At 37.3% G+C, this 27,035-nt stretch overlaps 1 protein-coding gene across 4 annotated transcripts in view; it reads right to left on the bottom strand.

Annotated features, from left to right (window-relative positions):
- The window catches only part of GAS2 (growth arrest specific 2), a 152,786-nt gene that overhangs the window by 112,300 nt on the left and 13,451 nt on the right, over positions 1 to 27,035 (bottom strand). For all 4 annotated transcript variants that reach the window (XM_069091304.1, XM_069091303.1, XM_069091306.1 and 1 more), the window contains exon 3: positions 13,785 to 13,906. In XM_069091304.1, the coding sequence (XP_068947405.1) occupies positions 13,785 to 13,906 (122 nt within the window). The remainder of the gene's footprint in view (positions 1 to 13,784; positions 13,907 to 27,035) is intronic.

The raw sequence follows: 27,035 nt of genomic DNA, 5'->3' as shown, positions 1-27,035 counted from the left end.
ATACTTGTTATGTGAAAGAAAGAGGTGGAAGGGATCTCAGAAGTCACCAACTCTAACTTGTACCCAAACAAGGAACCCTTTTCCATCTTACTTAAGATGTGGATGTCCAATTTTTGCCTGAAGACTTCCATTGAGGGGATTCCCCTTACCTCCTGAGGCAGCCATTCCATGTTTGTGCAACCGATATTTTCAGAAATGTCATGATAGATGTAGTGAAAAATTCTTATGACCTCATAATATTACCATCACTGTAACAGGGTTAAATGGAAAGATCTGTTTGACAGATTCAATTTTGCTACCTCTGTTAAGGACACTATTTCTTGGGCATACATAGAATGGGAGTCTAAATCTGAATAGAAGTATGTTTTGCCTAAACAGTCATTTGTTGACTTACAAAATTAGATCCATTGACTATTGTATTAAAATATCATAATGGTATTCCCCAAACATCAATAATATTGACATATGTTAATTAGTCTTGGGAGGTACCCTTGAACACACACTTATTGCAAAACATAAATATCCAACCAACTTTCTGAGAGAAGGATTAGGGGAAAACAAGATTTGTTCCCTTGGATCTAAAGTCAATAAAGTTAAGCTTACCTAAACCAGAAAGGGAACACATTTCAGACTCAGGATCAGAGTTTAAACCCCAGGATTGCTAGAAAAGCCTCTTAGGAAGAATGTGTCTAAATGCACATATTAGAATTAAACCACTGACATCCCTTCTGGCTTTATGCCCTAAGACTGTTTCATTTAGTACAACTTTTAAAATGTAAATGCAGTAAATACTTATATTCCCAGAAAACTGTCTTGAAAATCTAAACTATTTTATGTATTTTTTTCTTTCATACTTACCTTAAGACAACCTATCCCTTTCCAAGCCATCAAGAAAACAATTTTTCTTATACATTATTTAACCTATCATAAAATGACAAAAGCTCAGAGGTGAAAGGAACCTCAGAAGCTATTTACTTCCTGAACAACAATCACATCTAGAATATAAACAACTAATCATCCACCATTTTCTTAGTGATCTCTAGGGAATGTTAACTTTCTGTCTCCAGAGGAAGCCCATTCCACAACTGGACAGGTTTAATTCTTAAGAACTTTTTCCTTACAACTGATCTGAACCTGCTTCTCTGCAAATTGCATGCATTGTTATTAATTCCATAGTATGAAGAAAAGCAAATCAATTCTTTCACATAACAACCTTTGAAATCTCCCCCCTTAGTCTTCTCTAATTCAAGTTAAACACCCTCAATTTCTTCAATCAATCCTTGATGATTTCAATAACTTTTCTCATCTTGGTTGTTCTCTGGATGCCCTCCATCTTATCAATGTCCTTTCTCAACTGTGATAAACAGAAATAAACACAATCTTCCAGATTTGGCTTGACAAACAACAAGGCTCTCTCTCATTTATTCCCAGACACTGTCTCCTGATCCAACCTAAGATCATATTAATTTCCTTGGCTGCTATATCACATTTCATTTGAATTGAGCTTGCAATCCACTAACATCTATCTTTTGAGGGGTGAACTGTTTTCTAGCCATTCTTGTTCTTGGAAGTGAATTGTGAACCCAAGTACAATATTGAACCCTCATCTTAAACTTATTCTTATGTAATTTCATCTTGTTTACCCAGACTGATGTTCTCTTTTTGGATTCTGGCTCTGCCATTCAGTGTGTTAGTTATCATTCTTTTTTGTCATCTGTGTTCTTGATGGCTAAGAAATCCTATACAATAATGTAGCTGGCTGAATTTGGAATTGGTTGAATGTCCAGACACAAAGGATAGTTATAATGACAGTGTGTATGACAGTAGAAATTAGTGACATAAATTTGGTCTTTAGTGTAGTCACTCAGAAATTAATCTTGACCTAATATTGTTTTTACTAATGTTTGCATAAAAGCATAGGATCATACTACTCATGTGAGCCTTATGTTAAATGATCCCATCTTATACACTTTTATTCAAGTAGTTAGTAGAAATGCTAAACTACATAGATGACTGGGGGTAAAGGTAATGGGAATTTGAAGATCTCCCCTGCCTCTTAATATGACTAAGGGAATTTGAAGACTTTTCCTGATTTGAAGATCTTTCCCACCCCCTAATAGGCTGAATGTAATCACAGGGAGCCTATGGTGGGAGTAAGCTGCTGAAGGGTAGAGCAGAATCCACAGGAAGCTGGGAGTCAGAGCAGTTAGATGGAGGGAGGGAGGAGAGAGGATGGCAGGTTAGGCTTGTAAGTGTTTGTAAGAAGACTAAAGGATGGTGTGACTCTCTGCTATGTTGTGGTGTATTAACGTCTATGTTGTTATAATGGGTTAGGTTTCCTGGTGTTGGTATTTTGTCTTGTGGTATCTGAATAAATGTTTTTCTTATGTCTTCTACATGGAAAGTCTGTTATATTTGCAATTGAGAATTATGCTGGCATAATTACAGTCTCCATCACTGCTGTGAATATTGTGTTGGTGCTATGTTGGGGCAATCCATTAAAGACTTCCTTCCATGTTTACACTGAGCCATTAATGCCAATTCTTTAATTCTAGCCATCTAACACATTCTAAGTACTGCTAACGATATGAATATCTAATGCACATATATCTGCATATTCCATAACAAGAACATTAGAAACTTTATCAAGTATTTGGCTAAAATTAATGAAAATTAGACCAATAGCATTTCTCTCTTGTACCAGTCTAGTGATTCTAACCAAAAAAAAGGAAAGGAGTTTAGCTGAACATGATGTATTTTTGATGAAGTTACACAGAATCCTTGCGACTAGCATATCCTTTTTCTAGATTTTCATGAACCATTCCTCTAATAGTATATTCCTGAATTTTACAGAAAGTAACATTAAATTCACTGACCTACAATCTTCCATTAAAAAGAATCAAGACATCTGCCTTTTACCATTCTTCAGGCCTTTGGCACCTAGCTAATCCAAAATTGTTAAATGGAAAAATTAGGGGTTATTCAGTTTAAAAGAAGATTTCTTTAAAGAACAAATATATCTAACATGTTTGTTTACCAATTAAAACAAAACCTTCTCTGTGTGATAATGCATGCTTCCGGTGTTTGAAAAAGAGCTGTTCTAATTCCATTTTGGAGCTAAGAATTCCTAGGAGTAGGAATGATTATAGATATTGCTTACTCTAAATTAACCTTACCTGGAATTTCATCTCTTTTTTCAGGTAAAACCTTTGAACATCTCTACAATGTTTTTGGTCTTAAAAATAAACAAATTGGGGCAGCTAGTTGGCACAGTGAGTAAGAGCGTCAATCCCAGAGTCGGAAGGACCTAGGATAGGTTCCAGCCTCACATACTTAACAGCCACACAAAATAACTGGCCATGTAACCTTGGGCAAATTACTTAACCGCAATTGCTTTAAAAAAAATAAAACAAATTCTGATTTCTTCAATTTCAACTTTGACTTCTTATTCTTCAAATATATTATGCCAGTTATTTTTGAGGTGAAACTCTAGTCTTTCTCTCTCTCTTATTTCCTAAATCCTACAATATCCTGAAGCTTTGTTGGTTGGGGCTGATCAGGAAACTGGGTATCCTTGATGGGTCTAGGATGTTCTTTCCCCAAACAAGGGCTGAATTTTCTCATTGGGCTATGAATGAGCAACTTTCCTCTTGGAGCATAATGTGGCATTCTACTAAGTAACAGTAGTTGCTTTGCTCATGTTGCTATCTGTCCTTCAAACCTGATCTAAACATTCAGTGCCCTTTGAAGTCAATGGAAACTCTGCCCCCAGAGGAACTCAGTGCTGTCTGGGCAAGAGTAAGGTAATAGATGAGTGTAACAAAAAGGAATGCAAAGAGGAAGACTTGATGTACTCTTTCACTGTGGTGCTCCATATTACTTATTCAAAGGCTGAAGAATTCTAGTCCATGAAAAAAGAAAAAAAAGCTTGTGCAAGTCAATGAGAGCTTCACTAATGGCAGTATGTTATATATACAAGAAGACTAGTAAATCTGATCTGTATCTGGACTAGGGAGCAAATAGCCAACATGGTATGAATAATCGCCATCCTGAGCTGACAATTTTCAGCCATAGACAACTCATACATAACTCATTCTGTCATGACAAGTCAGTCACCATTGTTTCTTTGCTTCTTTCCTTCCTTCCTTCCTTCCTTCCTTCCTTCCTTCCTTCCTTCCTTCCTTCCTTCCTTCCTTCCTTCCTTCCTTCCTTCCTTCCTTCTTTCCTTCCTCCCTTCCTTTCTTCCTTATTTCTTTCCTTCCTTCCTCCATTCATGCATTAATTCAACCAGCTATATGACCTGGGATTAAGCCCTTATCATTTGTTGCTTATATCAATTTTTTAAACTGAAAACAATGAGAATATTAACACTTTCTCCCCAAAATTGTTCTTGTAAAAATTGGATTTTTTTAAACTTGCAAGGAGTTTGGAGCTTTTTAGAAATATTCATGGGGCGGCCAGGTAGCACAGCGAGTAAGAACACTGGCTCCAGCATCAGAACGACCTGGAGATCGAATCCCGGGCTCAGACACTTAGCACTCACCCAGAAACACCTGGCTGTGTAGCCTTGAGCAAGTTACTTAACCCCAATTGCTTAGGGGCGGCCAGGTAGCACAGCAAGTAAGAGCACCGGCTCCAATGTTGGGATGACCTGGAGATCGAATCCCAGGCTCAGACACTCAGTACCACACCCCGAAATAACTGGCCGAGTAACCTTGAGCAAGTTACTTAACCCCGATTGCTTAAAAAAAAAAGTTCATATACATAAATGTAATTAAAGGGTTGCCTAGAATACTGAGAAGTTAATTGACTTGCCTACAACCATACAACCAGTATAGGTCATAGGCAAGACTTGAACCCAGGTCCTCCTGGCATTGTGGACATCACTTTATCTACTATGCCATGATGCTTCTCCTAGGTATATCTTTAAACCTATAAATTATTGAGGAGCTAACCTGAGGTAGTAGAGGGTGTTTTCTCACCTCAGAGTTCCCGATACCAGAGGTTCTCAAAGTGCGGTCCAAGGATCCCTGGGGGATTCGGAGACCATTTAAAGAAATCTGTGGGATAAAAACTATTTGCATAATAATTAGAGGATATTTTTCTATTAAAATGTTCCTCCCTTTTCCAATTATATATCTGTGTGAGACTAGATTTTTTTTCATGTATTACAACCAAAACAACATATTGCAGTAGATTGAATGCAGAGGCATATAGGAGAATTCGGTTGTCTTCTTTTAAACCAGATGTTGAAGAAATTTGCAAAAAAAGTAAAACAATGCAACTTTTCTCTTAAGTTTTGTATTCTTTTATAGAACAGTTTTTTTTTTTATAAGAAAAATTCCTTTCCAGGCTGCACTCCTGACTTTTCCAATCTTTTTTTCTACAATGCCCCAGAAAGTTCTTCACATCTGAAGTTCATTTAACTCATTGGAAGTATCTTCCACTCCTTCAGCCTCTCCCTCTGCTTGGCTGCCTCCTCCTAGAAGCTCCTAGAAGCCTGGGCTAGGTATTTCTTAATTCTTCAACTGCACTCCTGACTCTCCTAGGCTTTCTCTACAATTTTAGATAACTTCATCTCCTCCCTTGTCCTCTTCAGTTCTTTTATTTTATGAGTTATCTTTCCCAAACGTAACAAGAGCCCCCAAAGTATATTACTATGGGACTCTCCTATTGGTAGAGCTCAATGCCCTGAGCCTGTGTGAGAGAGAGAGAGATCCACTCTCTTCACTCTCTTTGGATGCTTTTCTGGCTTGCCTTTTTGAGAAAGAGTCTCAGATTTCACCCAGAGGGAAATTTCCCAGTCTCTAGTGTAGCTAGCAATCATGATTGGAGTTCTATGTGTCAGCTTCTTCCCAGAGTCTTTTTTCCTTTCCTGACCTCAAAGAGAGGGCAGCATCATGCATGTTTTCTCTTGATGCTGAAAACCAAAAGAATTCAGAGAGTAGAACAATCTAAAGAGCCTGAAGAGAGTGGATCTGTGGGTCTCCTCTCTCCCATCAAAAGCTCTGCCTAACCCTCACAAAGTCATGGAGCATTGATCTCCACCAATGAGGAAAGAGTCTCATAACAATGGACTTTGGGGCTCAAGTAGGATAAAGTACCTTCATCTCCACCTTTTTCCCACTTCAGCTCCCTTTTATGCTCTGTGTTGCCCCATTAGAGTATAACCTTCTTGAGGGTTCTTTATACATGTATTTATATTCGTAGTGCTTGGTACAGTATCTAGTATGTAGTAAGAACTTAATAAATGCTTGACTTGATTTGAGAAATATATTATCTACACTAATATGTAATAACCTTAGTATTTTAAATGAATATTTTAAAGTTGTCCATTTTAATTGCTAACATAGTACAAATTGACAACCCATGTAAACAAAAGTTTTTATGGTTCTCAATATTTTTTAAGAATGTAAAGAGCTTCTGAGACTCAAAAGTTTGAGAACTACTGACCTATAATAATAAAACTGCAGGTCCTCTTCCTATTCTTTATAATCTCCCCACCCTCATACACTCACATTAGTTTGAACTTGTGATTTCATCAGTTTAGGGACCTACTGGTGTGCAAAGTCCCTCTCACCACCAAGTCAACAACTCAGGCTATCATCAAGCATTTTAAGTGCTTATAATATTTAAGGCATAGAATTGGGCACTAGGAATATAAAGGCAAACATTAACTACTACATTCCCTCAAGGAGATTAAATTCTATTCAGGAAGACAACAGGTACACATATATACATATCTATAACATGTTAGTGTATATGTGTATATATATAGTATTATGCACATATATAGGTGTATACATACACACAATACATACAAGGCAAATTTTTGTGGGAGTCAGGAAAATAATCAGAGGGTGACAAGAGTGGAATATTAGAGGAACCTAGGGATTCTAAAGGGCAGAAGTGAATTTCGATCATTTATATTCTTTTAGTGTGAACTGGAAAACTAAAAGGTTACATGATTTACCTGTGGTGACACAGTTAGTGCAGGTATAGCCCCTGTTTAGAAGGCTCAGATTCTGAGAATTTACAGCAATGGATGTTTTAAGAAAAACTCTGAAGACCATGAAAATATAGACTATGGCAAATTGTAGATGCTTAATAAATGTTTATTGACTGATGAGTTCATGGTGTGTTTTGGGAAGGAGAAGACAGAACACAGAAGAGGAAGAGAAGGAAGAGGAAGAAGAGGAGGAAGAAGACAAAGAAAGAAGAAGAAGAAAAGGAAGAAGAAGAAGAAGAAAAGGAAGAGAAAGAGGAGGAGGAGGAATGGTGTTTGAATGGCAGATGGACTTTCATCCTGAGAAAAGGACAACTGAATTGGGGCTACAATGTGTCAGAAGCAGGACATGAACCTAGTTCTTCATGACTCCAAAGCTGACCTTCCATCCACTTGTTATGCTTCCTCTAATTTTAAAATCACAAGGAACTGTTTCATTAAGGACCAAAAATGTTAAAATAGGGCTATGAGGTTCAATTGAAGGCAATATCAATGTTTAACCTCGAAAAGAGAAGACTTAGGGAAGATATCATAGGCATCTTCAAATATCCATTGAATTATCACGCAGGAAAGAATTTCATCTTGTTCTGCTTGAATCCAGAAGGAAGAATTAGGAACAGTGCAGTGAGGAGAGACAGAGTTAGGTTTTATGTAAGCAAAATTTCCCTAATAAGGCTATCCAAAGTGGAATGAGATAACTGTGGAGTTAGTGAATTCACTCATATTTGCGCTGGTAAATGTGTAACAACTGGCTCTCAAAAAAAATGAGTGCATGACACACTTTTAACTTTAATATGTATCGGTAACATTTTCTCCATCATTTCCTTAATTCTAGAAATCAACAGCACAATAAATCAAACCTTGATTTGTAGCATTTGCCAATTTCCAAGATATAAATGACCAGAATGAAAATATAACAATTGGCTTTCCTGAATTGGTAAGAGCCAACTCCAGGAAACCCCTGGTTCTCCTCTTTAAATAAAAGCTTGATTACCACTTATTAAAGATGTTATAGAAAAGATTCTTGTTCATGTTTCTAGTAGATCAAATAGCATCTGAGTTGGTGGATCAACTGTGAGATTTTGTGGTTCTACTAAATCTCATTATGCTCCAAGCTCTATATTTTCATCTCAGGTGATTTCTGCAAATAGAACAGTACCTGACACATAGCAGGTGCTTAATAAATATTTGTTGACTTACTGAGGTGCTTGTACCTCAGAGGAAACATCTTCATGCAAAGTGAGAACATGACCAAGGGTGTTAAGAACAAGACATAATATAAAGGTTCAGGTTGGGGAGGGAGGAATGGATGAATGATTTCTTTAGTAAACAGGAAAGTGAAGATTGCTGATTTTTTATCCTCACATCACTGGAACCCAAACAAAAGAGTAAAGTGTATAAAAGAATGCATGAAGGTTAAACAGAATATTAAATATATAGATAGAATATCTACCAACATATTTCATCAGAATTCATTTTCAGATCTCAAAAGTTTTTAATCATTCCTAAGTACATACAAGACTTTCACAAAAGCATGCTTCATTGTTTTGTGTATGTGTACACAGCCCTAAATCTCTCACATGAACTACTTGTAAAGGAAAGTAAAATTTGACTGTTAGAATAAGGAGGTGAAATTGAAGTCTCCAGATGAAAACTATAGAAGACATTTAGTGACATGAATCACTGAGATGGGATAATATTTGGTGAGGTCTGTGGGTGAATGTGTGTGTATGTGCTTAAGTACACGTGTGTGTATGTGTGTGTGTGTGTGTGTGTGAGTTAAGGAAGTCTGTTCAGCAGTCAGTCAGCTCACTAGATCCATACCCAGGCTGACAAAAGCCTCCTAGGCTACGCATAAAAACCTCTATACCTTGGTGGAACATATTTGACAAAGCAGGGCACAAACAGAAAAGGATGGTGGTCTATGTCCCTGAGATTTCATCTGATTTATTATAAATTTTAATGTTTTAATTCAGTTTACTGGGAGCCCCTTGAGGGCAGAGACACATTGGGTTTTTTTTTTCTTGGAATTCCCAGAGCCTATTAAAATGCCTTACATAGAATAAGTGAACCTATTCTATCTAGGGCACTGTGATATAGTAATAAAAATAGAATAATATAGTAATAAATGCTTATTGGGCTATCTACCATATCAATAATGAGATCACGCCACTTGAGTTAACTTACAGTGGCTCATCCTGGACAAGTAGGATGACCTAAATGCGTCCACCTCAGTAAGTTAGTCAACAAATATTTTGTATCTGGACAGAAAAGTTAGAACTCAGATGCAGCTAGGTGGTCCAGTGGATACAATGTTGGACTTGTGGTCAGGAAAATTTCAGTTCAAATCCTGATGCAGACATTTACTAGCTGTGTGACCTTAGGCAAGTCACTTAACCTCCATCTGCCTCAATTTTCTCAACTGTAAAATTGGGTTAATATTCATACCTACTCCATACGGTTGTTATAAAGATCAAATTGGATCAGGAGGTCAAGTGCTTTATATACTTTAAAGTGCTATATACTCACTATTATTGTTACAAAGGGCCAGGGTGGGAGAAGCATACTGTGATATATTACTGGCCAATTTCTCTTCCTATGAGAATTTTCTCAAAAAACTGAAGAGGATGAGAAACTAGCCTCATTTACATTGTACCACAACACATCTTTTTAAGTAAATACAGTAACTTGGACCTGAAATATGTAGCCACAAAGAAATATGATAGAGATAGCTGGGCAGCGCAATGAATAGAGCACCGGCCCTGAAGTCAGGAGGACCTGAGTTCAAATGCGACTTCAGACACTTAACACAAAAAACTAGCCATGTGACCTTGGGCAAGTCACTTAACCCCAACTGCCCTGCCTTCCCCCCTCCAAAAGGCAAAAAAAAAAAAAGGAATGATAGAATAGACCATCTTAATGACAGTAATTTTAACTGTGATCTAACTTGTCTTTAAGCAATATAGTATGGATGAATGGTCACAGATTTAGCACTAGAAGGGACTTCCAAGATCATGTAGTCCAGTAGCCTCATTTTACAGTTGCCCAGGATTACAGAGGTATTAAGTAGCAGGGCCAGAATTCAAACCCAGGCCCTCTAGCTTCAAATACAAGGTTCTTTCAGGAGGACCAATATCTCCGTAGTTATATTCATTCAAATGTTTATCATAACAAAAACAAGTTTGACTTTTACAGTGTTAACAAACAAGATGTTTCTGTTCTACAGTCACTTAAAAGTTTTTTTTTAACCTGAATTATCACCAATTTTTGAGAAAAGGCATTACTTATATTTTCCCTTTTCAATTCCACTCTATTTTTACCTGAGATTCTTTTAATTACATCTCCACTTCCCTTCACCTCTCTCTCTGCCTTCTTATACCAAGCTTCATTTCAGCTAATGTGCTCATGTTAATCTTGCATTATTCATTCCACGTTGACCTCTCAATTCTTTTGAAAAGAAAAAAAAATAGGAAAGGCATTATCTGTAATGGGGAAGGGTCCATGAGGTCTGAACACATGAGATGCTGCACAGGAAGCCACAGGTCAGCCAGGGGATTTCTTTCTGTGGCACAGACACAGCCAAGTTGGCTAGGACATTGTGAGGATGTTCTGAGAAGACTCAGGCCACTACTGAATTCTCTGCACCAAAGCTCTTATATAAAGTTCCCTGGCACCAGGAACTATGTTCTCTTGTCAGAAGGTAGGGACTAGGGGAGGAATTCAGGCCATTGGGAAGGACATCAGGAAAGGATAAACGACTCTGTAACTATACTCAATGACAAAGCATTTTTTAGAAAATGTATCCCTATTACTAATCACTGCTGATCTATAGTAGTGTAGAAGAGGAATGTAGTAGGTAAAAAGACACTTGTTTTTGGTAATTTGGTCTTGTTTATATTTTAAAACAATGGCTCCAGGCAGCTAGTTGGTACAGTGAATAGAGCACTGGCCCTGGAGTCAGGAGGACCTGAGTTCAAATTCAGACTCAGACACTTGACACTAGCTGTGTGACCTCAGGCAAGTCACTTAAATCCAACTGCCTTGCCTTCCCTGCTCCAAAAAACAAAACAAAAACAAACAAACAAAAAACCAATGGCTCAATATATAAAATGAGTGGTGATTTTGTCAAGGAGCCTAGGTCTCCAGTTAATGCACATAGCATTGCAAGGTTCTGTATGATTAACAAATATCAGTATATTAGTATCCAGAGGTCAATCTTCTGGTGATGGAGGCCGCCACACTTAGTGAGACTGGTCCTCAATGGCAGACACATATCCATTCCCAAACCACATTCAAAGCTTTTCCATCTTGGCAGGAACTGACAGAGTTGAGATTATATTGGCAAAGCCTTTGGAAAGCTTCATGATTCAACATACAGCTGCAAGACTGTTTAAAGCATTTCTGAAAGGGGGAGTCTAGGACCTCCTAAGGCAACCCACTGAAGGATAAACTATAGAGGCATCACAATAATTTTGATTTTGGTTGAGATCTATCTGGGATTTCTTAGCAAGAGGACTAAGAACTGGGAAGCTGGATTACCATGTTCCTAGTAACAAAGGTAGTAGACATCTAAAAGGAAGGGTTTGAGCTCAGGTCCGCCAACCCTCAAGGCTGACTCTCTATTTACTAGGTCATGACATCTGTCAGACTGGACTTGGCAAGTTTTAATATGATAAATACTGAGAAAAACAAAACAAAACATAACTTTACATATCTAAAAAAAAAGAAGCAACCAGTGACTACTCTGCAACAGCACAATTCTATGTGAATTCTCACACTTTTTTTGTTTAAAATAGAAATCAGACATTTAACTGCTTGTAAGCCTTTCCCTTTCTGTTAATGAAGAGTAGAACCAGAGAAAGAATCCTAGATGTGAAGACAGGGGAGTTGAGTTCAAATGCTGGTTCTGCCACTTATCTATATTAGCTTGGCAGCTCACATGACCTCTCTGGGTCTATTTCTTCCTCTACAAAATGAAAAGATTAATTAGATGGCCTTCAAGGTCTTTTCCAGTCCTAAATCGATGTTCCTCAAAGTTTCTTTCAGGAAGGATTTCTACAGAATAACACGTCACATCATTTTATTTAAATTTATATTGAATATGGTTTACAAGCATTTTCTCATAAATATATGTGTAGAGAGGAAAATAATAACTGGTAACAATCTGAAGAAAAAGAAGAAAAGAACAAAGATGGGGCAGGGGTAGTGGTGGTAAATAGAACGCTGGAATAACAGTCAGAAAGACCTGAGTTTTGTCCTTCAGACACTAGCTGTGTAAGTCTGGCCAAGTCACTTATATTCCCTCAGCCTCAGTTTCCTGTAAAAGAAGAATAAAAGCACCTCCCTAAGAGGGGTGGTGTAAGTTTGCATCATGTAATGGAAATGCAAATTTAAAGATCTTCCCCGTCCCTAGGATAAAGTGCACCTGGAGCCTGGGGTGGAAGGCTTGTTTTTCAGTAGATACTTCTTGATTGGCCAGTGGGTCCAGAAGGTTGTTACATTCTCTCAGCCAGGAGAAGGCTATATAAGCCCTGATGTGTAGCTTTGTTTTGGGGCTCACTTTGAGAAATGTTCTGTGATTTGATCAGATGAAACTCTGGAAAGCCGTTGTCCAGAGCCCCCTGGCTTTGAAACCCAGATGTTGTTTGGTATGGATGTAATGGTTGGACAGTTTGGAAATCTGTCTACTTGATGTGTTTTTGTCTTAATAATTCTGTCTGTATATTCTGAAGTTTGGAGTGTTGACCTTTTTCCCCTGAACTAGGTGAATGATACATATCTGACTGATTAAAGTAAGCTTGTTAACCCATTTTGAGTTGCTTTCCTTTATCAAAGCAGATCCAAGAACTTGTGTTAGCAGCCACCCTGGGGACGCTGGAGTGCTTGCTGCTACACATCATAAATGTAAATGTTTGCAAATCTTACAGTGCTCTAATAAAGGGCAGTGTTACTTGAGTTAATATTTTACTTGAAGTGATGCTGAAGCTAGTGGGTCTCTTCAGGTAGGGAGTTCTGAACCGCAAAAGTCTAAGCAGACTGGATGTCTGCCTTAAGTCCAGCATCATTACAGTGTATAACGGGGAGTAGGGGACCAGAAGGTTGCCTTAGGAGGAATGAACAGACTCAGGTTAAAAATAGAACAGGTCATTGTTCTCATGTTGACCAGTAATCAGTTCAGGCCCTTCAATAGTCCCTGGACCTTTTACCCTGAGTAAGACAGAGAGACAAAATTAAAAAATGTGTGTGCGCCCGGGTGTGGTGGTTGATGAAAAAAAAAAAAAAAAAAAAACACCCCAAATTGAGCATTCTTTCCTTCAGTCACTGGGGTATGCTAGAAAATCAAGGTCTGGTAGGTAAATCTTGTTGCCAAATTTTAAATCACAGACTGATGATAGAAGTTATCCTTCAGCTCCTTTACTAATTGCCATATCATACAGAAGTCAGTCGCCACCCACTTCCCTCAGATCCTCCTATCTACAGTAATTAGCCTTACCAAAGGAATTATAAAAGCAGAGTGGAATTAAAAAACATGCATTGCCTAATTAAGACTCAGATCAACCTACCAGGAAGTGTTGTGGTTTCTCATTAAATGAGGTTTTAATTCATCTGGGAAGAACAAAAAATCCCAGAATTCAGCTGGGTCTCATATTGATCCAGGCTGCCCACCAACAGTGCAAATCCCAGAATTCATCTGGGTTTCATATCGATCCAGGATGCCCACTAACAGCACATAGTAAATAAATAAATAAACAAACAAAACCATTCTGGTGGACTTTACCTTAACTGGCTTATTAACATCAGTGTTGTCTTTGAATTTCTCTTGAACAGTTTCTGCAAGCTGACAGAGCAAGGCACCGTTATCCAATTTCTCCATAAATGTTTCTGCTGTTATTTCATTACCTGTATGAAACAAAAAGAAAGGAAAGGAAATAAGGTCAGGAGGGTAGGTTTCAAGTTGGAAAGGATGTTTGCAATCATCTATTCTACCCCAAGTCATTTTATAGAAGAAAAACTGAGGCCTCCAGAAGTGTCATGGCTTGCTTGTCCAATGTCTTCCAAACAACAGCATGAGAATTTGAACCTCTGACTCTAAATTAACCCAGGGCTTTTCTGAGTACTTCATGCTGCTGCTCCAAACAACAGTTCTATGCAAACATGACTATCAGAATCATGAGAAATGCCTCATTTTATATGAGAGCAAAATTACTCCTTCGTGCCAAAAAAAAATAGATGTATATTCTTGTTAGACAGCATTTTTTTTAAAAAAGTCTATTATTTCCCCAGCATAGTATATTTGTTTACATAGCCTTTTATTGTTGATATTCTTCAAAGTATGGAAAGATAATAAGAGTCATTATTTGGTCACGGTCAAAGTGATGAAAACCAATCAGTTAAGTTATTAGGAACAGTTTTACCAGTGATATCATAATTCAGTTGCATTGAGTATTCACTGTAGTCCAAAGTACAGAGCATTAGGTCAAGCATGGTGGGCCACACTTCTAGTCTCTGCTCCTGGAGACCAGCATGGAAAGTTGGTGGATCACTTGAGCTCAAGACTTCTGAGCTGCCATAGGCTAAGCCCATGATGGATCATGCTAAGTTCAGTACTAATACTATGAGCTCCTAGAAGCAGTAGGCCAGTAGGCTGCCTAAGGAAGAGGGAATGGAGCCAGAAAGGGAAATAGATTCGGTCAAAGTTTCTATACAGACTATTAGTGAGATCGGGGTCTGTGAGAAACTGGCAAGTCACCACATCTTTGAATATTTTCCCCTACTTCAGACATCCTCCCACCTCAACAGATTCTATCCCTTAAAGCCAAGCTGGAACCCTACTTATTTCATATAGTCTTTGCCATTCATTTGAGGTTTTATTATTTTCTTTTATTCTGAATTTCTAAAGCACTGTCTGTCCTATACATTTATTATTTAGCATACACTAATAATATTAAAATGACAATAAATGTAATGTGCTTCATGAAGGTGTTATATAAATGTTAGTTGTTAGTTATTACCATTGTGCACCGTCTTTATACAATTATTTACTGGTTCACATGTTATTCTTATCAGCACAATCACAATGAAAGATCCTTCAGAGTCTTGATCTAATTTGTATTTCCTATACTGCCCTAATACAGTTTTGGGAACATTGGTTTGGAGGTTTGGATCTGGACTTCTGATTTCACTGAGTTGTATGATCAACCAGTCAAAAGGAAGACAGGTAACATTCTGAACTCAGTGTTAATAGCCAACTGTGGTACTTGTCTCCAACACAACTTTACTTACCCTTATTTCCTAACATTCTCCCACTCAAATCCTTCCCTAAGATGTTCAAGCACCCAACATCCTCCCTCCTGAGACCTGAGAAGTTGGCCCCTCAGGGCAGTTATACCATGAACTCCACAGCACCACCTTACCACAGCAGATGCTCAGATGACAATGGGAAAATTTCACCCTGACCCTATGTTCCCAGATTACCTTGTGACTGAAGCATGAAGAAGACTTTATCTGGCAGTCAGAGGATTTGGGTTCAAATCCTGCTTCTGATTTTTTTTTTACCTGTGTGACCCTGAGCAAGTCACAATCTCCTTGAGTTCCAGTGTCTCATTCATAAAATGAGAGGGTTGGACCTGAGGGCCTCTGAGGTCCCACTGACTTCTGATTATATGACACTTAAAGCCCGACCCAAATGCCTCCTTTTTCATTTTGGGTAGGATAGAATGAAGTACACAGGATGAGCAGGTTTGGATTTCCACCCATCTTCCCAACCTCCCTTTCACTGTCCAGGTCACCATCATCCTTCAGGGCCCCTAGGTTCTTACAACCTTGGGGAAATCTTTAATGTCTCACTTTCCCTCGCCTCACATATACATATTCAATCAATTGCTAAATCTTGTTATTTCTAGCTCCACATCTCTCACATCTACTCTCTTCTCACAAAGTCACCACCCTAGCTTAGGTCCTAATCACCTCTCACTTGTATTATTGAACTCTCTGTCTCAGATCTTCTTCCATTACAATTCACATACCACACAGTTGATAAAATTATTTTCCTAAGGCACACATCTGATCATGTCCTCCTCTTATTCAATAAAATCCTGTGGTTCCCTATTGTGTCTAGAATGAAAAATTATTTCATCTTTATGGTTTTTTTTTAATTTATGGTTTGTCTAAATTTTGCAAAGGAGGATCAATTTAAATAAAAAAGTAAATATACACACATTCTTTTTTTTTTTCTTGCTGATATGATTGCCAAGATTTTAGAAGTTTGGAAACTACTGGTCTAAGATACAGAAAGGTCATGTCTATGGTCAAATTGATTGGGTCAGGACCTAGATCTTCCTAAGACTAAGGCTGTCCCTCTACTCCAGATACCACACTGTTTTATGCACATTACAGGCATTTATAAATGCTTTTGAATGAATATATTGGTCAAAAAATAATGGGAAAAACTTGTTAGGTCCCCAAAATGAGTGAAATATTTTAGAAACTTCAAGACAATTCTGTTACCTAATTCCCCACAATATCTAGGTGTCTTCTATTCATAGGCTAATTTTTAACAAATGAGAACAAGAATCAACCTTCTGAAGCCCTCAAGCAGTGAATGACCCAATTGGAATAATATACTTGGTTGGTTGGTTAAAGTGAAATTCACTAAATCTGAGACTTTGGGATTGAATTTTTTAAAAAACCACCATCTGTTCGATGTGAAACTTTTTTGGGGGCAAGATGTTGAACTTGGGGAATGGGAATCAATTTTATGCTTCATTTTCTCCACAAGATAGTTCACATTTTAGCCCTTCATGAATATAATGGCTTCTGCAGGTGGCCAGACATCAGTCAGTAGCTATGTGGGCTCAACACAGAGGTAGCCTAAGCAGACCTGCTATTATTTCAGAAATATATGCAGCACAACTGGGACCAGGAATGAAAGTAATAGCTTCAAGATACAAAAAAAAAAAAAAATCAGCTAACAATTTTTATGCCTTATTCCCCAGATTGGCCTATGCTTTCTTATGCTAATAAGGATTTTCCATTTTGTTTCTCTTATTCATTTTATATGTATATATATAGGTATTTTATATGTATATATATAGGTGTGTATGTATGTATATGTATATATGAACACTCACATACACAACACATACATATGTAAATATTTGTGTGTGTGTGTGTGTATATATATATATACATACATGCCATTTTTTTTGGCAGAGTGGCCATTTTAATCAATTTTGTTTAAGTTTCCAGGGCCAGTAATAACATCTCATTGTAGGGATTTCTGTTGTTACCCAGAAAAAGAAATTTGCCAAACTTATCATCAATGCAAATATGTTCTCATCAATTGCTATCTGACTGTATTGCTCAAGATATGAGTGACAAAAAACAAAATGAATGAATGCAATACGTAAAACATATGCAGAAAAGTCTTATGCAAAGAAAAAAGCTCAATCTTTGTCAAAAATTCTTCGAATTAAAACCAACATTCATTACAAATTTACTCCGAAGGCATAATTAGTATTTTTTCTATGTTAAATTTTTCTCATCCTGATTTTTATGAATGCTTGAAGAATGAGTTTGCATTGAACATCTGTCTCTAATGAAAAATATATTAGGTGTCAGGTTTCAATTCTGTGTATTTTATAGCTCTAAAAGGTGGGATTTCTTTGCTAAAACAGACACCCTGTTTATAGTTTAAATTTTATAGTTTTTTTATAGTTTAAATGCAGTGACTCAAATGAAGGAAATGTGCAGAGACTAAGAAAAAATATCAGTATTTCGATATGTATATTATATATGATATATGTTTATAGTATCTGCATTTATGTCTACATATACACACCTCAAGGGCAGTGATGATGCTCATGGGGTAAAATCCTGTACCATGTGAAAGATTTTCCCTACTGCCATTTTCTTGGACTGGGGTGGATATGAGGGTGGTGACTAGACATGAAATCAGAGTTCTGGAACACAGCCCTCCAGCAGATACCAACATCTTTATTACCCAGAAGATGAATTGGTTGATTGATCAATTAATTAAAGCCATTGTCTCCAACTGCCTGCTCTAGTGATTGAAGGCTTTGGCCTTCTAATCATTCCTCAAGTCAACCTGAAAAGCTTGCTGTTTACAAAACAGAAACAAAGACCAGAAAAAATCTGATTCAGTGTTGTTGCTGGAAAATGACCCCCAATTTGTCAGAGCACACAGATGTGAAGTCAATGTGTCCCTGAATTCTTTAAAAAAATTTTTTTAGTTGAGGTAGCTGGAGGTACTTGCTAGCTAATCATTTAACCTCTGTCTGCCTTAGTTTTCTCAACTGTAAAATGGGGATGATTATATCACCTGCCTCACAGGGTTGTTGTGAGGATCAAATAAGATAATATTTGTAAAGCATCTGGCACATAGTGGACAATTAAGAAATATATGCTTCCTTTAAAAAAAATAGCCTTCCTGACCTGCATCCAAATTTTAGTCCATCCCCAAGTAATCATTTGCCATTATATGGACACAGATAAAACATTATCATATATTTTAGAATTGTAACCACCTATTCAATTTAACTTAATAAGCTAACTAATTTTGAAACATTAAGGATACAAAGAAAAAATGAAACAGACTTTTCCCTTAAAGAGTTTACATTTGACTGACTAACTCAACAATATATACAAAGAAAAGTCAAAGCAAAATATTTTCAAAGTAAATAGAAAGTCATTTCGGGGATGTGAAGGAGAGAAGAAAGGGTTACTGAGAAGGCCTCCTGTTGGCCATGGCATTTAAGCTGAGTTCCGATGGAGCTAACCATGCCAAACAGTGCAAGTGAGGAAAAAGAATGTTCCAGGTACTGGAAAGGCATGGAAATGAGAAATAAAACCCGCCTGCAGAGAACAGCAAGTACCCCGTGTTGGCTGAAGGAGAGAATAAGGAGGGAGGGTAATATGTAATAAGCCTGGAAAGGTAATTTGGAACCAATCTTTTTAAAGGCAGCTAGGTTGTACAGTGGTTAGACCCTTGAGCCTGTAGTCAAGAGGACTCAATTTTAAATCCTGTCCTAGATACTTATTAGCTGTGTGAACCTTGCGCAAGTTGCTTAACCTTTATTTGCATCAGTCTCCTCAAGTGTTAGAGGGGAATAATGATGCCAACTTCCCTTGAGTTATTGTGATGATCAATTGAAATAATATTTGTAAAATGTTTAGCACGTCTGATGTTGTAGTTCAGTTGTTTTCTTCTCTTTGTGACCCTATTTGGGGTTTTCTTGGCAAAGATAGTGGAGTTATTTATTATTTCTTTCTCCATCTCCTTTTATAGATGAAGAAACTGAAACAAACAGAAGTTAAGTGACATGTCCAGGGTCATAAAGCAGGTAAGTGTATGCCCGGTGTTCTAGCCACTGCATCCCCTTTATAGGAATGGATAAGAATACTTGTTCATGCCTGTAAAGATATAGTGAATACTACATGGGCTTCCCCCATCATGAAAAAAAAAATCACTTATCATTCAAGACAGGTAGAATTTCTATCAATCAAATGATCAGTACTTCATCCTAAGTCATTAAAGAAAACTGCATGACTCAATGTTGATCTGATGACATGGAATGTGAACTTATTAAGATGAGTCTTCTTGACTTCAAGCCCAGCATTCTATCCACTTTGCCACCTAGCTGCCACCCTTGACATAGCAGGCACTAAATAAAAACTGGCTACTACTACTACGATGACCACGACTACCACCACCACCACCACGACTACTATTATATAGGATAGAAAGAAAGAAATAATGTTACCCCTTTCACGTTAGTATAAAGGACAGAACCATTGATTGCATAATCCAAACTGTATGTCCTCAGGCTGAATCTCCTTAATGTCCTAGTCATAGAAAGAACTTTGCTATCCATGGACCTGAATTAATAGGATCACAGATTAAAGACTGAAAGGAACCATACAAGTCATCTAGACCTCATTTCACAGACGGGGAAATGAGGCACAGAGAAATCACCTGACTTACTAAAGTCATTTAGATAGTGAATATCTAAGGTAGGGTCTGACCCTAGGTTTTCATAGTTCCAAGAGCAGTCCCCTATCCATTCCATCATGGTGTCTCTCTTCTTCATAGACGGGTATGGAAGGATTGAAGAACAGCGGTAGGTAAGCCCAAGAGTCTAAACACAATTTATATTGAGCATTTGAAGATGGTAGCCCGGCATATTTTGGCTTTGAGGTATGAGTTCACTACATCAGGAAAGAGTAGAGGCTTGTGGAAAGAGGCTCTTTCAACAGTGTTTCTGAAAGTGGTATGCAAACTTCTCTTCCAAAGGGAGAAAAACAAAATTTGGCTCAACTGCTCATCTGCACTCATATCATCCTGCATCTGAGTAGTAACAGGGTGAAATTTTGAGAGTGCAAAAGCAGGGGACTATTCATCGGTACCAGAAATACTAAATATCTCTTTGCATTGATATGGCCAACAGTTCAATTCCACTTGTGTATCACAGATTTCAGCTTGGTATTTCTATTGAGAATAAATAATCAAGTCTTTGTTGGTGAGGTTCTGATGCTAGATTAGACAGTAACTGATCTAGGTAAGGTTATCTAGACTCGTGAACATTACCTTGATTCTTTAAACTCTTGAAATCCACACAAGATGACATGTTTCCTAAATAAATTTTATTGAGTATATAAAAAACACAAGAAGTTTTAAGCCTAAGTAGCTGGGAAGAGGAAATTAATACTTTGAAATGATAGAGAAGGAATAAGAAAAACCGAAAATTCATCCAGATGCCCATTATATTTGACTGTATCAACAAAAAGAGACATTTAGTAATTAAAAATAAAATTCCCTGGAACAAATGAAATTCCTTTTTTCGTTGGGGAAAAGGCAGAGGTGATGATCTGGACTTGAAATTTCATCAGTGGAGGGAACAATCCTCTATGGATGTAGATAAAGGACGTGTCTGAAACTTATAATTTTAGAGCATTTTCTGGGATAATTGGAGTCTATTTATCTAGGATTACCAAGCTAAGATCTCATAAGCAGATTTCAATTCAGGTCTTCTGAATATGTGGAACAGAGACAGGGAAAAATCTTATGTCAAATATCATACTGTCTATTTTTGTTCAAGAATATGCCTTTTCCAATATTTATAATAGGATATATAATCTCAATTTTTTCTTCTGTATGTGTGAGAGGGGGTACATATCAGTTTTGTATGTCTTAGAATTTAAGTTTTCAAGAAGTCAGAACCCATTTTTTTAAGTAACCTCTATAATGCTTTCCAAGATTCTGATGCCAAAATAACAGCTGCTCAAACTGTATTATTTTGAGTAACCTCTGTTTTCTTAAGACTGTTTTGATGCTGTATAGACAACAGGTGCTCAAACTGTATTACCTAATTGGACAGAGGTTGTACCTGTGATTTCATTGATATAGGGAACTTTTTCTAGCATTGCAAGCATGATACTTCTTTGCAACTTATATAGTCTTAGAGATTCACCAAGAACATTGAATGGTTAAGTGACTTGCCCAAGGTCACACTGCCAGTGCTTGTCAGAGGCTGAACATGAATCCAAATCTTATTGGTTCCAAGGTCAGTTCTCTGTCCATTCTGTCATGCTGCCTATCATTAATTAATGATAATTATGAATAATTATAATTTCCAACATAAGTAGGGGAAAGGAAAAATCTAGATTATTATTTAAATGAATCACAAATTTAGAAAGCTTTGTTCTTATAAATCCTGCTTTTCCAAACACATCTATGAGCCTCTATGTCTGTGTGTGTGTGTATTTCAGCTAATGTACATCTACCTTCTAAAATGTTTTAGTGCCCTGAAAATTAGTAAAATGTGTCTTCATAAGTATTGGCAAGATAGTATGGGATAAAGAGTTACAAATTTGGATCCTAGTTCTCAATGTTACTTATTAGTTATGGGACACTTTTGAAAAGTCACCTCCTCATCCTTTTTTCATCTTCTTCCTCATCATAATCACTGACATATAGCCTTCTAAGGCTCACAAAGCACATTTCACAATCTTCCCAATAACCCTGTGAGGTCAGCATTAGTATTAGCTCCTTTTAAAGGTGAAAAAGACTCGGAGTTGTGAGATTACTTGTCGAGAGTCACACATCTAGGTGGGTGTCAGAGGTTTAATCTGAACCCAGAACTTTTCTAACTCCAAGTACAATATGCTTTATATCTCACTAAGTTTTTCTGAGTTGAACTTTCCTCAATAAAGTGGGGTTAACAACCCATGGAGTCGTGAGACTCCAAAGAGATAGCAGATATGAGGAACTTGGTAATGGGGCTCTAAAGTACTAGAGAAAACTTGTTGCTGTTGTGGGGGACCAATATCTTAGTGACCTACTGGTTTCTAGCTCCTGAAGCTGTAAATGTACCAAAAATGCTCTGGAAAAGTAATCATTTGGTATTGTTTTTGATCTTCAGTACAAGAGGCTAATATTTAAGAAATTTATTGATGTGTTAAAAGGTACTTGATAGAACAGTTAAGTAATAAGCTCTTCAATTGAAAAGTTTCAACAATGTTCATTGTTGGTGTTCAGTCCCTTTTCAATTGGATCAGACTCTTCCTGACTCCATCTGGAGTTTTCTTGGCAGGGATATTGGACTTGTCTGCCATTTCTTTCTCCAGCTTATTTTACATATGAGGAAACTGAGGCAAACAGGGTTAAGTGACTTGCCTTAAGTGTCTGAGGCCAGATCTGAACTCTGGAAGAGGAGTGTTCTTAGGCCTAGAGCTCTATCCACTGCACCACATAGCTGCCTTTCAACAATATATTTTTATGAATTTGTAGAACATTAATAGATATCAAGCAACTCCCAAGCCAACACTGCACTATAGCTATGCTCTAGAATTAAAGCACAAAAGTAAGGTTTTAAAAATAATACTTTCTGTTTCTCAACATATATTAGAAAACAAACATATAGATATTCAAAATGTAATATACCAATGGATCTGTGGCCTTATCAATGCAGTGTTTTTCTCCAACAATGTATGTGGTAGCTTAATCATGCCTCTCACTCCCCATCCCCATTATCCCTCCTCTCCCCCAATAAGTCTTCCTGAGTGCCTTCCTTCCTCTTTCTTGGCATTATGAGAATACTAATGGTACATGGAGACTATCAATTATACCTTATTCTTGCCACATAACGGTTTACTTTCTTTTTTCTCATATTTTTTCTCTTATATCTATGTTTAGACTCACATGCACATTATATGAGAACAATATTGGCATTACTTTTTTGCTTTCACTTCTGGAATTTTATGTGAAATCTTTATATAAAGCCATTACAAATATCAATATACTATGACACTGAAAATAAGAGGAACCACACAAGTCATATCAGTATCTTAATAGTTGTTTGTCTTTCTTTATTAGAAAGCAAACTCCTTGACTGTGAGGACTGCATTCCATCTGTAAGATCCTTAGTTAAATGCCATGAACATATGAGTCACTGGTAAATATTAGAAGAAGATGATTTACAATCTGATCTCACCATAAACTATACTCAGAATACTATTCTTTAGAAGAAAAATGCTCAGGGCAAAATGATGGACCAATCAAAAAAGACTGCATTTGTCATTAGTAAATCTGAAGTCCTACCTGTGGTTTTAAAATTTTTACTGCCTACATAAAGGACAAAGGAGGATTGTGTAGGTCAGCAGTGTCACAGACATAGCTCTGATGGGTCACGTACAGCCCACAATACTCCTGAATGTGGCCTGAATCAGATTAAAATGTAGTTACTATCTGATTTGGATGTGTTGATATATCAATAAAAAAGGAAGCATATAAACACGTGTAGTTTTCTAAGTCAATATGCAGCCCACAGGAATCCTTTCATTTGGTTTAGTGGCTACTGTTTCTAGTTAATGTTGAGAATCACTGCTCTAAGCAAAAGTCTATGTAAAAAATTAATTGGGGTTCTGGTGGATTATACACTTAGAGAGAAACAATGGTATTGATTTGAGTGTCCAAAAAACCAACAACCTGTTATTAAAAGCACAATGTCTAGAAGGAGGGAGATGACAGGTCACCCACCATCCTCTCTCTTTGTCAGTTCACATCTAGACTCAAATTGATCTGTTATCTTATCAATTCTAGATTCCCATTAATGTTTCCCTGAATGACTCTTGTCCATGTAAGCTCAAAAGCATCACCTTCTAAGGTCCACACAATGTGCTGGGGGCTATCCTGACATCATAAGGCCACGAAAGGAGCTCTCTGGTTGTTGAGCTGTCCTCTCTCACTCTTGCCACCTGACCAGTCCATCTCTTCTTATTCTATCATTCTTTGCTTTGATATTCTTTGCTCTTTTTCTCTGAAGGTCCACAGTGGTCCCATGTTACATCCTGCTTGCATCTGCCATATGACTTTCCATTTCTCTCTGTGCAATAGTCATCATTAGTTCTTTAGAAGCAGTGGAGTTCCACCTCTAACAAGCAGATAGTCACACCAGTAAAATTTTAGAATTAAGAAAAATGGGCCTTTGCTTGTATGGGAAGTTTGCTGTCAGTAAATGAGTTATGCAGATTCCTAACTGGGAAAATTCTCTGTTAACCTGAGGGTGTCCCATTTTAGTAGGACAAAATTGACAAGGTAGACAACAGCCAGGAGAGAATGAACAGAATGGCAGAGAGGACCATTTCATACAAAGGATTGTTTGAAGGAAGAGTTAGGCATCTTTGGTCTCAAGAAGAGACTTATATGGGGGTAGAGTAGAGGCATGATGGGCTATCATTTTCTGCTTGGTCCTAGAGCACTAAACTAAGAAAAACAAGTAGAATTTAAGGAGAGGTAGAATTCATCTTGATATAAAGGAAAAAAAACACATCCTTAACAGTTAAAACCATCCAAAAGAAGAATTAGCTGCCTTGAGGGTAATGGGTTTCTCATTGTTTAATCTTTTTTTTTTTTAAAGCAATCGGGGTTAAGTAACTTGCACAAGGTTACACAGCCAGTTATTTCTGGGTGTGGTGATAAGTATCAGAGCCCGGATTCAATCCCAGATCATCCCCAACTCTGGGGCCAGTGCTCTTACTCACTGCACGACCTGGCCACCCCATCTCATTGTTTAATCTTAAGTGGAGACAAGATAAGGACTCCAAGAGATTTTTCATAGAAGGGATTGCTGTCTGTATAAGGGCTATACTAGATGGCTTCTGGACCTCTTTCTAACTCTGATTTCCTACAACATTTTCCAGGATGCCTGTTTCCCTTAAACAGTTAATATATCCAGATGGTATTTTACTACCTAGACATACAATATTTCAGTCTGTCTAGGTAACAACTAACTTAATAAATGTTCATTGAACAATTGAATGAAAACCAGAAATGGGTATTTGTTATTGCTGCCTTTTAATTCTGGGCACAGGAATCGATTATTACTCACTTTTATTGACTTGTGATGCTAGTCATATAATGGTTGGAAATTTTGCCATTACATATGCCACATGCACCATGCATGTGAATAATAAGACATTGCAATTGCCCAGTAAAATCTCATTTTCTCCTCTCTCCAAGGATCACTAGCTAGCCAAATCACAGGGATAAGAAATGAACATTTGGAGAACCCAAATTCCTCAACTGCTATTTTAGAAGTGGGATCAGAAGTGTCTGGACTGAGAATATACATTAAATATTCTCTTTAAAAGTCATAAAATGAAAAGAAAAAAGGGGTGGGGCAATGGTTTGCTTAAGTCAACTTTTACTCTAAAATGAGCATAAAGCCTTTCCACATGCAGAGTCTCATTGCATAAGGAAATAAGCTCTTTCTCTAATAATAAAACTTCCTCAAAGCTTTTCAATCTAACCCCTATATTTCTACCTTCCCTCATCTCCCTCTCCCACCTCCTCTTCCCCAATGAAAATCACAGAATCTTCTAAAATGAAAGCATCTGCTGTAAAAACACCCAGGGCATCTCTCACTTTTTTCTCCCGTAGGTAAAAAGCAAGATATCATATATCTATGAAGAAACTTCCCTAACAAAAAATATTTAAAATTCCTTTAACATGATGTAAATTTTAATTGCTATGAATTTGCCGCAAGATATTCCTCTGAAACACAACCAAAGCTAAATGTGTCTGTTATTTAAAGAATTTTTCCCCCCATGTCAGTCATATGGATTTCTCCCCTTCTCCCTTTATGCCACAATAAAATGTCCTATCCTCTACCCAGAATTCTTTGAATCTTTATATTATGCCAAGTTTTCCAGACCTCCATAAAGAAATCTTCCTGGAATTTATAGCCCATCTACTTCAGATGAACTCAAATCAACCTTGAGCTGCTGCTTCTCTGTCTCTCTCTAGGGTTCCTAGAGGATCACATTCCTAAGAGAGCTAAAGAGACATCAATCATCTATCTTTAAGCTACTAGAAGTGTCTCCCTGAATGTCCCAATCACACATAAAATTCATGGACAAGCATTGGGGAGAGAAATCATTCTTATATCATCCCAAAAGGAAAGTCGCTCATCAAACAGATCTATTCCTCAGCCTTTAAATACTTTATTTCCTTTTTTTAAGGTACAGTCTATTGTAATGGATAGAGGCCCAGTCTATGACATAAAAGTACTTGAGTTCAAATCTTGCCTCTGATATGTGGTGTGTGACTAAGCAAATGACTTAACTTCTCAATATTCCAGGCAATGCTTTAGAACTGTCACCAGGGAGTTTCCAGTCTCCATCAAGGGACTGGAACCCATTCAATCAAGGGAGTTTCTACATTGACAATGCATTGGACAAATGGAATCAAAGGTCTTGACCTGCCCCCTTTTCCCCACATATTTTTTTATGTATTTAACACCACAAGTAAACAACTCCTTACTCAATTAATCATAGAAATTTTTTAAATTTGGTAATATCATAGGTCACAGAACTTAGAACATATGGGTTGCCTATCGAAATGCCAATGTTTGATAAATTAGGAAATTGAGAATTAGTGGGAATGCCAGTTAACAGATCTAGAATTTCTGACTTTTAAACTAGTATTCTGAACTACGTAGCCTCATGATTA

The sequence above is a fragment of the Petaurus breviceps genome, unplaced genomic scaffold (assembly GCF_028583685.1).
Source record: "Petaurus breviceps papuanus isolate PSGF00001 unplaced genomic scaffold, PetGlider_PUasm1.0 188, whole genome shotgun sequence".
Classification (NCBI taxonomy): Eukaryota; Metazoa; Chordata; class Mammalia; order Diprotodontia; family Petauridae; genus Petaurus; species Petaurus breviceps.
This window is presented reverse-complemented; position numbering and strand designations above follow the sequence as displayed.